At 37.1% G+C, this 13,532-nt stretch overlaps 1 protein-coding gene across 4 annotated transcripts in view; it reads left to right on the forward strand.

Moving 5' to 3' along the window:
• Nucleotides 1-13,532, forward strand: part of ZEB2 (zinc finger E-box binding homeobox 2) — a 132,277-nt gene that overhangs the window by 114,918 nt on the left and 3,827 nt on the right. For all 4 annotated transcript variants that reach the window (XM_045559427.1, XM_045559426.1, XM_045559424.1 and 1 more), the window contains 5 exons: nucleotides 791-979; nucleotides 1,677-1,891; nucleotides 4,505-4,613; nucleotides 5,542-7,511; nucleotides 8,865-9,045. In XM_045559427.1, the coding sequence (XP_045415383.1) occupies nucleotides 791-979; nucleotides 1,677-1,891; nucleotides 4,505-4,613; nucleotides 5,542-7,511; nucleotides 8,865-9,045 (2,664 nt within the window). The remainder of the gene's footprint in view (nucleotides 1-790; nucleotides 980-1,676; nucleotides 1,892-4,504; nucleotides 4,614-5,541; nucleotides 7,512-8,864; nucleotides 9,046-13,532) is intronic.

Below are 13,532 nucleotides of genomic sequence, written 5' to 3' on the forward strand. Positions count from 1 at the left end.
CGGGAATAGATTCACAATTACAAAAGTTAAAATCATATTAAAATCACACAGCAGTATAGCCAGTTTCTGAACTCCCTCTGTTACTTTTTATTTTATTTCTATCAGCTATGAGTTTAATTTTATTTTCAGCAGCTTTAAAATACTGAGCTAAAAATCGAAATTAGAGGGAAAGATAAACTGCCGCATTCCATGATTTTTTAACAAAGTTGCATTATTATCTCTCTAGGAATATCTGTCCTTTTGCATCTGTTTCAGACTCTGTAGTCCCGGCTGCCTGTGGTGTTCAGACTGTGGAGGGTTAATAGCTTATATTTAGCAACAGGATGTATCTGTGGTTAGGGACGTTAAGTTTAGTGGACAATGAAAAATTAAATGTACCTTTCTTGAAAGAAAAGGAAGCTTTCTATAGACTGTTCAAGTAGCTTTGAGCTTATATTATGTCTAATGTTTATGGATTTTAGAATGTGGTTCTGTTTGTCTTTTTAAAATTTTCACTGAAAAACATTTTGAAATTTCTTTCATTCTTTGTGAATTATGCAGACGAATGTTCCAGGAAGACAGAAGTATAATGTGCTTATTTAACTTAAAAGCAAAGTATCCTCTTTCTTGCATCTATTAGGAGAATAAGCATTCAATCAATAATTGGTCATCTTCAATAATTCTTACAAATAAACCAGGCATTTGTAGTCTGGGTGCAAGTCAGCACCTCTTACTAACAGTGATATAGATGGACTTGGGCTCCTAGGAAGAAGGCCTGGAAAAGACATTTCTTCTCCTTTTATGCTTTCAGTGAAGAATGCAAATTGCACATCAGACTTTGAGGAATACTTTGCCAAAAGAAAACTGGAGGAACGCGATGGCCATGCAGTCAGCATCGAGGAGTACCTTCAGCGCAGTGACACAGCCATTATTTACCCAGAAGCCCCTGAAGAGCTGTCTCGCCTTGGCACGCCAGAGGCCAATGGGCAAGAAGAAAATGGTGAGGCTGTAATTCATTTTTAGCCACTGCACTGACCTCTGCAGCTGTTACAATTACAAATGCACTACATGCCTGGGTGTTTACCTTAAAATTTGAAGAACAGCTGCAGAGGCATGGAATTTCATGAGCAAAGATTAGAACTGTAATTTTAGGGTATTGTGAAATTTTTTTGTCAGCAAATTTGTGTCATTTGTACATCCAATAAAGAACAAGAACAATTAGAGCCATTTCTAAGAGATAAAAATATCTAAATTTATTCCTATCTTTCTGAAATATTTTACTTTTGAGGGAAAAAAAAAAAAAAGTTTAGAAATACTGACCCTCACCTTTTGTTCTTCTCTACCGACACCTGAAAAGCTCCTTCACGCCATGAGTTCCCCAGTCATATGTCACTAAAGGTTCAATAGGCACTGTCAGTCACTGAAAGAGAATTTCCTCATCTATCAGCTGTTTAAATGCCCCCCCCCCAAATCTCCAGTAATTAATTAATTTTCTAGCGCAGTGTGAGCTGATTCCGACAAGTCTGTCCTGGGTGTGCGAGGGGACCGGTGTACAAGGGGCCGGGTGCAATGATGGCACTCTGGTGGAGCAGATTGCAGTGATTCCTGTCATACCATCCCGGGCAGCCAGCCCATTAGCTGCCATTGATTTACTGACCTTTTGGCCCGCTTCTCTCTCTCTCGTCTCTCGGCTACAGACCTGCCACCTGGAACTCCAGATGCTTTTGCCCAACTGCTGACCTGCCCCTACTGCGACCGGGGCTACAAGCGCTTGACATCACTGAAGGAGCACATCAAGTACCGCCACGAGAAGAATGAAGAGAACTTTTCCTGCCCTCTCTGTAGCTACACGTTTGCCTACCGCACCCAGCTCGAGCGGCATATGGTGACGCACAAGCCAGGGACAGATCAGGTGGGGGGGGACGTTTAAGTGATTTCTTTCTATAATAACCCCTTAGAGAAACGATATTGCTTTGATTGGCAATCATTATTAATTTTTCATGGCATTTTGAAGATGCAGATCTTTTAATGGTAATAGCTTTAATTGAGGTCTAAATGATTTTTTGATGGTCTCTTCTAATATGATTTAATAGTCTTATGTTCACGATCGAATGAGTGTGTTAATTTCTAATTTAGAAATTTTATTTGCACTTTAACTTGACTTTAGTTTCATTTTTATGTTCCACAAAAAGTGAATGAAATTGTAGCATTTTAATTATACATTATTAAACATCTCAGCAATTTTAATTCCATTTTTCACCTAGTTTTACTTAGAAATTTTCTTTTCATATAGGATCCAAGTCATGGTAAAAGAAGTGTATATTTCATTTGTCGTATAACACCTTCAATTACTTGAAGTATTTTTACAAGCTGCTACTAGTTTATGAAATCTAATTAAGTGTTTTAAGGAAAATCAAAAAGGCATACAGGATATATATATATATATATATAAGTTGGGTTAATACTAAAACATTGGATGTACATTTAAAATGATCCCTTCTTGATATGCATATTTGTAGCAAAGTGTTAAAATTTAGCTCTGCCTTTTTGCTTGCTTGTATTAAAAATAAAAACTCTGTCTTGAACAGGTAAGCATAGCTTCTTCAATTTTTAAAATAATTGAATAGGATTGATTCACCATGTCTCTTAAATGTTGCAGCAAAACTGCTCTTTCTGTCCTCCTGGGAGAATTGACTCTGCAAATTGATATTATGATATGTTTGAAATGGTAACAGAAATGGTGTGCCTTAAGTCATAATAACTGGCCCTGCAGATCTGCTACCATCCTATATAAACGTTGACACCATATCTGTTTTAAAAATTATTAATCATGATATTTCATATAAAATTCTTATTTTTTTGCTTATGGGCATTATTTTCTTTGAATAAGAAAAATAAGAATAAGCAAACACAACCAAGCAATGGTGATCATACTCTATTATGGAATTTTACTATTTTAAGAGAACAGCTCATATAGATCATTCCATTTATATCTGATTGGGCTTGTCACCTGCATGTTTTTCAAAGATCAGTTATGAAAAAAAATGCTCGCATAGTTACACTTATGTAACAGTTTATCTCCCCTTGCTTATAAGCACAAAAACTCTAGGAAAAAAAAAGTGCCAAGATATTTATCTAGCATAACCGCTTTAAATTTCACATGCAGAAGTGTGATTGTGTTGGCGCATTATGAATGGTAGCTTTGGTGTTGAAAAGTCCCCTCATTTGCTCATGGCATTTACAATTAGTAAATTAAAATGATTGTATCATATTAACAGTGGCACAACTAAAGTTTATAGTAGTCCTCTGAGGGCTGTGGGGGGAGACAAAGCAGCTGTTGCTGTTTGTTTATGCAACTCAGCAACATATGAGCGCTGGTCCCTCAATGGCGCTCGCCGAGCTGGGCTCTGCTTGATCTTTGAAGGTTGCTGCTGTTTGAACAAACCTCCCTGTGTCCCATGTAACACCATCTGTCTCACTAGGAATGTGGGAAGATTCAGCACACCCTAGCAGTTGTCATACCGTTTCTGTGCTGTCTTTTTGCAAAAGGCTTTTGTGTCATTGCTGCTTGAAAAAGGCTGACCTCCTACCTTGAGCGTCCAGAGTGGATGACTATATTTTTTTTCCAGAATTCTAAGTCACACTGCTTTTTTTTCCCTTGTTCAAAAAGGTCAGCTGTGTTTGATTATATCTTTGCTGCTTTTAACTTGTCTTTTCAGCAAACTTTTTTTCTTTTTTGTCCCTACTCCCTAGCACACTACTAAAAAGAAAAATGAAAAAGTCGTTGAAGTCTTTCCTACTGGCCTGTGATAAAACTGTTCAAGCAGCTATAACCCAAGATGTTGTCTCTTACATTTGATAACGAATCAAATCTGATATGCAGCACCTCTGGAAAAACAGGGTTTACATTCACTACTAGCACAATGAATGGGATATTTAAACATGCTTATCATGCAATGAAATATTTATAGTCAAGTTTTTTTTTGTTTGTATGTTTTTGATTTTCTTTTTTAAATTTTAGATTGGTTCAGTATAAGATATACTTTTACCCTGATACAGAAAATTTGATAAAATTTGCTACGTGCATGTGGGGTTTTTTTTTTTTTAGACTATTCAGAATTTTAAGGAAAACATTTAGTTTTATTTTCTTAACAAAATAGTTGCATTCTAGCAGGGAATCTTCATATTTTAAGAATTTATAGTAAACACAAAAACAATAAACATCTTTACAATTATACTTTCTCATCTCCAAAGGCTCAAAAAAACAATTTGGAAAAGAGACTACAGAAATAATTCTAAAGCAAGTGTTGGATGCGCATGTGAAAGCACTTTTTTTTTTATTTGTTCCAATTTTATTACCGACATTATCACTTTTATTGCAACTCTGAAAGACTGGGCAGATAAATAAGAATGCACTCAAACCTTTTGGCCTGTCTGAAAAATAGAGGCCTTTTCAAAATATTCGTAACAAATTTTCTTTGTTCCTCCTGCACAGAACTGATGTCAGTCTTTTCTCCTCTTTTAGCACCAAATGCTAACCCAAGGAGCAGGTAATCGCAAGTTCAAATGCACAGAGTGTGGCAAGGCCTTCAAATATAAACACCATCTGAAAGAACACCTGCGAATTCACAGTGGTGAGTAGCAGAGGTGCTGGCTCTCACATTTGCATTTTGTTTAATTAAGGGAATTTTTAAAAAATATTTAAAATTTACACAGTCCTGTTTGTAGCTTTTTGGAACTACTCATTTATTTCATATACTATGTGGGCCTAATTTGTCTTCATGAGACTTAGGGCACCACTAATAACACTATCTTATAACAGGAAGAAGTATGCTTATACTTCTTAAAAACTACAAATGTTTTAATTCATTACAAAAGCTAGAGGCTCCTTTTTGTGCTTTTGAAACCCCTTTCTCCAGATCAAAAATTTTTCCCCTGAGGAAACTCAACTGACAAATTGTGAAGGATTTTCATTTTTGATATCTAACCATGAAAGAAAGTTGAAGAATTTTGGATAAGAGCTGTGTATGATAAATGTTCTCTGATTCCTGAGAGCTGTGTATCACAGAACAGTATCCTACCACTGAGAATTCTTCTTTATAACTAGTTTGATAGCTCTGCCAAGCATTTTATTACCAAATTGGATGCTATTCAAAGGACTAGTTGGATTGGTAGAATCAATGGAATCTCCACAGAGTTGATTAAAGCCATGGCTACACTTCCCTTTAAATACTGTGACATCTTTATTGTGCTATTGACCACACATTAATCTGACACTCTGTTTAAACAGGAGGCTGCCGATGGCAAGACAAGATTTGGGATCTTAGCAGAAAAAGGCATAGATAGCCCTACCTTTCACTGCTAACACCTTGAGTTATGTCCTCCCAGGGTAGATAAAGCCCAAAAACAGTTGTGGTCGCATAATTCTAATCTAAGCACCTAGCATGTAGAGGTACCCCATTGTGTTCCTTCCATTTGGTTTCGCAGATTCTTGTCTTGGTAGACAACTAGTATTGTTACCTAGTCAAAGAAATGTAATGTTAATTTTAATTATCATTTTAGGTGAAAAACCTTACGAGTGCCCAAACTGCAAGAAACGTTTCTCCCATTCTGGTTCCTACAGTTCGCACATCAGCAGCAAGAAATGTATTGGTTTAATCTCAGTAAATGGCCGAATGAGAAACAATATGAAGACGGGTTCTTCCCCTAATTCTGTTTCTTCTTCTCCTACTAATTCAGCCATTACCCAGTTAAGAAACAAGTTGGAGAATGGAAAACCACTGAGTATGTCTGAACAAACAGGCTTACTTAAAATTAAAACAGAACCACTAGACTTCAATGACTATAAAGTTCTTATGGCCACACACGGGTTTAGTGGCACTAGTCCCTTTATGAATGGTGGGCTTGGAGCCACCAGCCCTTTAGGAGTTCATCCATCTGCTCAGAGTCCAATGCAGCACTTAGGTGTAGGGATGGAAGCCCCTTTACTTGGATTTCCCACCATGAATAGTAATTTAAGTGAGGTGCAAAAGGTTCTACAGATTGTGGACAATACGGTTTCCAGGCAAAAAATGGACTGCAAGGCTGAAGAAATTTCCAAGTTGAAAGGTTATCACATGAAGGATCCATGTTCTCAACCCGAGGAACAAGGAGTTACTTCTCCTAATATTCCACCTGTCGGTCTTCCAGTAGTGAGTCATAATGGTGCCACTAAAAGTATTATTGACTATACGTTAGAAAAAGTCAATGAAGCCAAAGCTTGCCTCCAGAGCTTGACTACTGACTCAAGGAGACAGATCAGTAATATAAAGAAAGAGAAGCTGCGTACTTTAATAGATTTGGTCACCGATGATAAAATGATTGAGAACCACAACATATCCACGCCATTTTCATGCCAGTTCTGTAAAGAAAGTTTTCCTGGCCCCATCCCCTTGCATCAGCATGAACGTTACCTTTGTAAGATGAATGAAGAGATCAAGGCAGTCCTGCAACCTCATGAAAACATAGTCCCCAACAAAGCCGGAGTTTTTGTTGATAATAAAGCCCTCCTCTTGTCATCTGTACTTTCTGAGAAAGGAATGACAAGCCCCATCAACCCATACAAGGACCACATGTCTGTACTCAAAGCATACTATGCTATGAACATGGAGCCCAACTCTGATGAACTGCTGAAAATTTCCATTGCTGTGGGCCTTCCTCAGGAATTTGTGAAGGAATGGTTTGAGCAACGAAAAGTCTACCAGTATTCCAATTCCAGGTCACCATCACTGGAAAGGAACTCCAAGCCGTTAGCTGCCAACAGTAACCCTCCCACAAAAGACTCCTTATTACCCCGCTCTCCTGTAAAACCTATGGACTCCATAACGTCACCATCTATAGCAGAACTCCACAACAGTGTTACGAATTGTGATCCTCCTCTCAGGCTAACAAAACCTTCCCATTTTACCAATATTAAACCAGTTGAAAAATTGGACCACTCAAGGAGTAATACTCCTTCTCCCTTAAATCTTTCCTCCACATCTTCTAAAAACTCCCACAGTAGTTCATACACTCCAAACAGCTTCTCTTCCGAGGAGCTCCAGGCTGAGCCTTTGGACTTGTCATTACCAAAACAAATGAAGGAACCCAAAAGTATTATAGCCACAAAGAACAAAACAAAAGCTAGTAGCATAAATTTAGACCATAACAGTGTTTCTTCATCATCTGAAAATTCAGATGAGCCTCTGAACTTGACTTTTATCAAGAAGGAGTTTTCAAATTCAAATAATCTGGACAACAAAAGCACTAACCCAGTGTTCGGCATGAACCCTTTTAGTGCCAAACCTTTATACACAGCTCTTCCACCACAAAGCGCATTTCCCCCTGCCACTTTCATGCCACCAGTCCAGACCAGTATCCCTGGGCTACGACCATACCCAGGACTGGATCAGATGAGCTTCCTACCACATATGGCCTATACCTACCCAACTGGAGCAGCTACCTTTGCTGATATGCAGCAAAGGAGAAAGTACCAGCGGAAACAAGGATTTCAGGTAATGAGACATACTTTTTTGCTCTGAAGAAAGGAGATGGCAGTTATATTAAGTGCATGTAGGGGAAAAAAAAAAACCTTAGTGAGAAAAATCAGCAGAAACAAAAGAGTTTGTTTTCACATAAACCTAAAACTGTGAGTGGACTAGAAAAACAAATGGATGAAACAGTGGAACATTGTACTCTGTAAGCACATTTGCTTTAAAAAGATAAAGAAGCGATTAATGTTTATTTTTGAGATTTATTTAGGTTAACTCATCTGCTTTTAGAACTATACATTGATAACGGTATTTAGTAGGACTTATAGAAGTGCTAAAAGTTAAAGTTTACAACAGTCACGTGCTTTTAAAGATATGCACAACTTGCAATAACAGTAGGTACTTTGTTTTAGAGAGAATAATTTATTTTAAAGAGTATCTAAAAAAATATTTCATACATTCCACATGACTTCTTACCAAATCATCAAACTGGTCAATAATTTATGGTTTATCAAATTGAAAAGCAGGTACATTTTAACATTATGCACTATAATCTGTTTGCAAAATAGGAGGGTAAGTAGCAGTGCACCTCTGTAACAGCTGTGCCAGTATTCAAATTTACAGTACATCTGCCCTCTTTGTAAATGAATTTAAGCCTATTTAATCTTCTCTAATATTAATTAGTGCAAACATAGTCTAAGAAAACTGAACTGTGGGCTAGCAAATGGAAATGTATGTTATCATGCAAGTTTGCACTCCTTTGGATCAAGACAAAATAAATATCAAGAAATTTAATAATTTACTGATCCACATTCATTATTGCTCAATGCTGAAGGCTGTTTTAACATAGAACATTGATAAAAAGTGTTATTAATATTCCCTATTTCAAATTAGAAAATTAAATATAAAAATATAGCTTGAGGCCTTTAGTTGGTAGACATACATTTAAATAGATTGCATAATAATAACATTTTGTACCTAAATATAAAATTCAATTAAAATGGGGTTTCTACAGCTACAGATCATTTCTAAAGTTAAGCACACTAGAAAATACACAAATTCCAATGCTTAATGTTCACTCATGGATATTTCCTGGTATAAAGAAAACGAAGGATTTTAGAAAAATTTGTGTTTCTCTCATCTTCAGAGTTGACTATTTTCTGTCCTTGAAAAATAGTGAGCTCTCCAGGGCAGAGAAGGTTTATATTTTTGTTGCAATGTGAGACCTTGTATGTTCATGGAAAATAATAATTTTTTAAAAGCTAGATCAATTACTAGCAAGCACTTTTGAGGTTCTCCAAATGTCACCCTATTTGAAGTTGTTTGGTGTGAGCACAGAGAGAAGACACTGTGTTGAACTATGTGATTATATCACAGGGAGAATTGCTTGATGGAGCACAAGACTACATGTCAGGCCTAGATGACATGACAGACTCCGACTCCTGTCTGTCTCGCAAGAAGATCAAGAAGACAGAGAGTGGCATGTATGCATGTGACTTATGTGACAAGACATTCCAGAAAAGCAGTTCCCTTCTGCGACATAAATATGAACACACAGGTATGAGTGACTTTGACTAGCTGGTTAGAGCTTCCCGGCCTGCTGTACATTTCATAATATTTAATGAGCACACTTGTGCAACATAAGATGTAGCATATGCTGATACCTTCAACAAGGAAGAAATAATGCTTTTGCCTAGCTCAGTAGGACTTTTTTGTTGCCTGTTTATTGGATCATTCGTGCGTTTATGAATGTGCTTGTCTTCGTATCTTTCCAGTTATTCTGTAAACCAAATTTACAAATCATGTCAAAGGAACATTCACATGGCCAGGGCAATGAAATGGCATGACCCAAGCCAGTTATTGAACATATCTTCAAATTCTGGATCTGTGATGAACCTATATATATAAAAAAATCTAATAAGAAATTCAGTCAGCAATGTATTAGTTTCATCATCCAAAACATCAAGTAAGCCATGATTTGGAGGTGATTTTGTTTCGTTTTCATAAATTGGCCACATTTTGAATCAACTAGAGGTATTAGCTGCCATAAAAGAAAAGTAACAGACCAAATGAGCTACTGAAACCACCTTTGGAAGACTGAAATACGACTTTCTAAATTTTTAGTTTATTTCTAATTCATGCAGGTACTAATTAGGAACAATTAAAAGAGTTGACAAAACACCATCCTAATTCTTCCCAGTGAGCAAAGAGATGTTGGGTTAATTTAAAAAAAAAGAAAGAAGGAAGGAAGGAAAAAAGAAGTATATAATGTAAATTAATATTACTTCCCAGGATCCAAAATTTACTTGCAGTTCTGTAATTGAGCTCCACCTGGGTTCCCTCCCTCTGTCTCCTCCTGCCGTGAACAATGAGCTTAACGGCCTCATCCCTGCTCCTAACCCATCTCCAGCTCTTCCCTAGAAATTTGACATACTGTATTGGCCCTGGATGGGAAAAGAAAGAATATAGGATCTCAATCAAAATATTGGCAAGGGGAAAAAAAAGTAAGGGAGTGCAGACATATGAAAACATCTCATTTTAAACAAGGAAGTCTAGGGTCAAACATTTTAATATAGAGGAAAAAAATCAACCTAACATTAATGCTTTTGGGGTAAAAGTGATGAGGAGGCAAAAAAAAAGAAAGGGGAATGTGAATATTTCCTGTCATATTTTGACTGCCTAAATACATGGCATCCTTTTTGGTGATTGCAAACTATCCTTGAGAAGCTCTTGCATTCACCATCATCCTGTATTCCTCATGGGGCACATGCTAGAGACAGCACAAGTGACCAGCATCAGCCTGGGGGCGTAGGGAGGGAACATGCTCTATACCATTAAGTATTGAGGGCATTTGTGAAGAGAACAAAGAACAATGTTGATAAGTAGCAAAGACATTTTCTTTCATACTAAGTTCTATTTAAGCATTTACAGAGTAAAGATATTTTCATACCCAAATTCATTTTAATATTTTAACCAACCTAAAATATATTTTGTATTTCATTATTCACCTACAATAGGCACATCATTGAAGGCATCTTTCCCTCTCTGATTGGTTTTAGTATATGACCATATGCAAACTCTATCATTTACTACATGGTGAGTGTAAACATTTTATTTTAGGGAGGGCTATCATACGTATTGACATCCAGTCAATATATTTATTTATTATAAATTAGATAGTCCATAAGCTTCATAGGTATATAGATAAGTTGAGAGACCCAAAAGTTGACAAACACAAATAGGCATAATTAATTTGAAAAATAAACTTTATTTGAAAAAGTAAAAATAAAATGTTCTCGTCCTTTAAGATGTGAGATCTGCTGTCTAGAAACATCGCCTAGCAACAAGATGCTAAGCATCCAATGGCTTCTCTAAACTTATGATTAATTATCCTTCTGTTGGCTTCCCAGCTTGTCAAGTTTCCAGCATGTTAACTTTTTGGTCTCTTGACCAAACATCTCATGACATTACTATTGTCAGTATATTAGGTTCCATACAAGTGAAGTTCTCCATGAATTTTCTATCAATGTGATGTATGTGGAAATTTAGTCCATTTTCCTATACTAATTGGGCCCACAAGTCTTTTATTTGTTTATATTAAGCACTAGTAATATTTTGAGAATGTATGATTATGAAAATTATAAGTGAGAACTGTCTTGGAGTTCATTGATTCTGAGGTTGGGAAATAAAGTTGAATTGTCATTTGATTATGTGTTGATTATGAATGTGTCATTGATAAACTGTGTTTGTTATAAGTTAACATATTGAATCATTTAAATTCAGAAGGAAATTATGACCTACTTATTCTTGGGATCCAGTGGTTTTTTTGCCTCAACCTGTTTAATTTATTTCCTAGAGAGATACAACAATCTTAATGCTTAATTTTTCTACCAACGGCTATTGCTTGCTTGCTTTTCCTGAGACCTGGGACCGGGACAGAGGAAGGAAACACTATGTAAATGTTGACTTCAGTAGAATTAATTGTCACAAACAAGGACTGTGAAATTAAAAAAATCTGAAACTCCTGTTAGGTACTGTCAAGAACTCATTTGTAATCTACTATAATTGAAATCTGGCCTTTATGGAGTGCAGACCTTGAGGTAGATGCTTTTCCTTGTTGAGACATTGTGGTAGGTGCCTTATTTAGAGAAGTAATAAAAACGTTTCTACTTTTGAGTAGATACAGTCAAAGTTTGAAATTACCAGTCAATTTTGTTTCTCAGTTATATGGTAATTTTTTTCATACCACAAACCTTCCATTTATTACTAACTTCAGTTATCATTATAGCTGTCAAGTGAATCATGAACCTGGATATTAGAGAAAATACCGTAAAAAAGTTTTGATTCACTCAATATCAGTTTGGATGTTCTCAGTCTTGTTCATGTGGAAATTTAATTCTAGGACATCTTGATTTGAATCTGGTAAACCAACTAAACAAGTTAAAAAGAGATGAATGTCCAAGTCAGTTCCTATTTAGAATGAATCTATTAAATACTTAACCACCAAAACATCTAGAGATCAGTAGAATATTTAGTGCAAAGTGTATGTTGAAACTCTCACCTGCTTCCAAATTCTGCCCTTTGCATGAAATTATAGGTGAATATTTTATTCTTTCAGGCTGTCAGTTTATTAGCAAATGAGTTCTCTGAAAATTGATTGCTTGTAATCATGTAACCATAAAATATCTATATGATAGACTGCAGTTAGGTGGGCATCCCCCAAGCATTTCTTTCTTTCTTTCTTTTTTTTTGGAGACACAGAGTTTTGCTCTGTCACCCAGATAGAGTGCAGTGGTGTCATCATAGCTCACCGCAACCTCAAACTCCTGGTCTTAAGTGATCCTCCCTCCTCAGCCTCCCAAAGTGATGGGATTACAGGCATGAGCCACCCTGCCCAGCCTCCCCAAGCATTTCTTTTCTTTCTTTCTTTCTTTTTTTTTTTTTTTTCTGAGACAGAGTCTCACTCTGTTGCTGGGGGTAATAGAGTGCCGTGGTGTCAGCCTAGCTCACAGCAACCTCAAACTCCTGGGCTCAAGCGATCCTTCTGCCTCAGCCTCCCAAGTAGCTGGGACTACAGGCATGTGCCACCATGCCCAGCTGATTTTTTCCATATATTTTTAGTTCATATAATTTCTTTCTATTTTTAGTAGAGACGGGGTGTTGCTCTTGCTCAGGCTGGTCTCAAACTCCTGAGCTCAAACAATCCACCCGCCTTGGCCTCCCAGAGTGCTAGGATTACAGGCATGAGCCACCTCGCCTGGCCCTCCCCAAGCATTTCTAAGAGGCCTTGACATACTGGAGAAGGCTTGCTCTCTCTCAGGACACTGCTCTGAGTTTTGCTGCTTTGGAAAAGAGACAGTCATATCAACTGTAATGTTCATTCAAAATTATTTACATGGACGGACGTGGTGGCTCACACCTGTAATCCTAGCACTCTGGGAGGCCAAGGCGGGTGGATTGCTTGAGCTCAGGAGTTCGAGACCAGCCTGAGTAAGAGCGAGACCCCATCTTCAAAAAAAAAAAAGAAAAAAAAATTATTTACATGATCTCTCCATGAAGTTACCTAACTAGTTGACCTTTTGTGTTCCTGAGTTGATGAGACATTAGTATCCACAAGAGGTTGTAGGACAGTTTTGTCCACGTGTGCTGTAGCAACTAAAGCACTAAGAAATTTTTCATCTACAATTTCTGTTCTCTCCATTCAGATTCATTTCTTCCATGTACTCTGCTCCTGCTGCACGCCTCCTACTTAGAACTTGAGAAGTTATTGAACATGTACTAATAAATTAGAATAAAATGATCTAACTTTAACTGAGTGCCTACTATGTGCAATCCTTGCACTAAATGCTTTACATACATCGTCTCCCGTACTTCTTATACCCAGCCCACAAGCTAGGTCCACAAATGATCTCCCTTTTATCTACAAGGACCCTGATCCTGAGAGAGGTTAACATGCCCAAATCTGCACAGCCACTTGTAAAAGATGGAATTGAACCCAGGCTGTCAGATTCCAGAACCCGTCTCCCCCATTTAACACTGCACCAT

This window comes from Lemur catta, chromosome 8, assembly GCF_020740605.2.
Source record: "Lemur catta isolate mLemCat1 chromosome 8, mLemCat1.pri, whole genome shotgun sequence".
Taxonomy (NCBI): Eukaryota; Metazoa; Chordata; class Mammalia; order Primates; family Lemuridae; genus Lemur; species Lemur catta.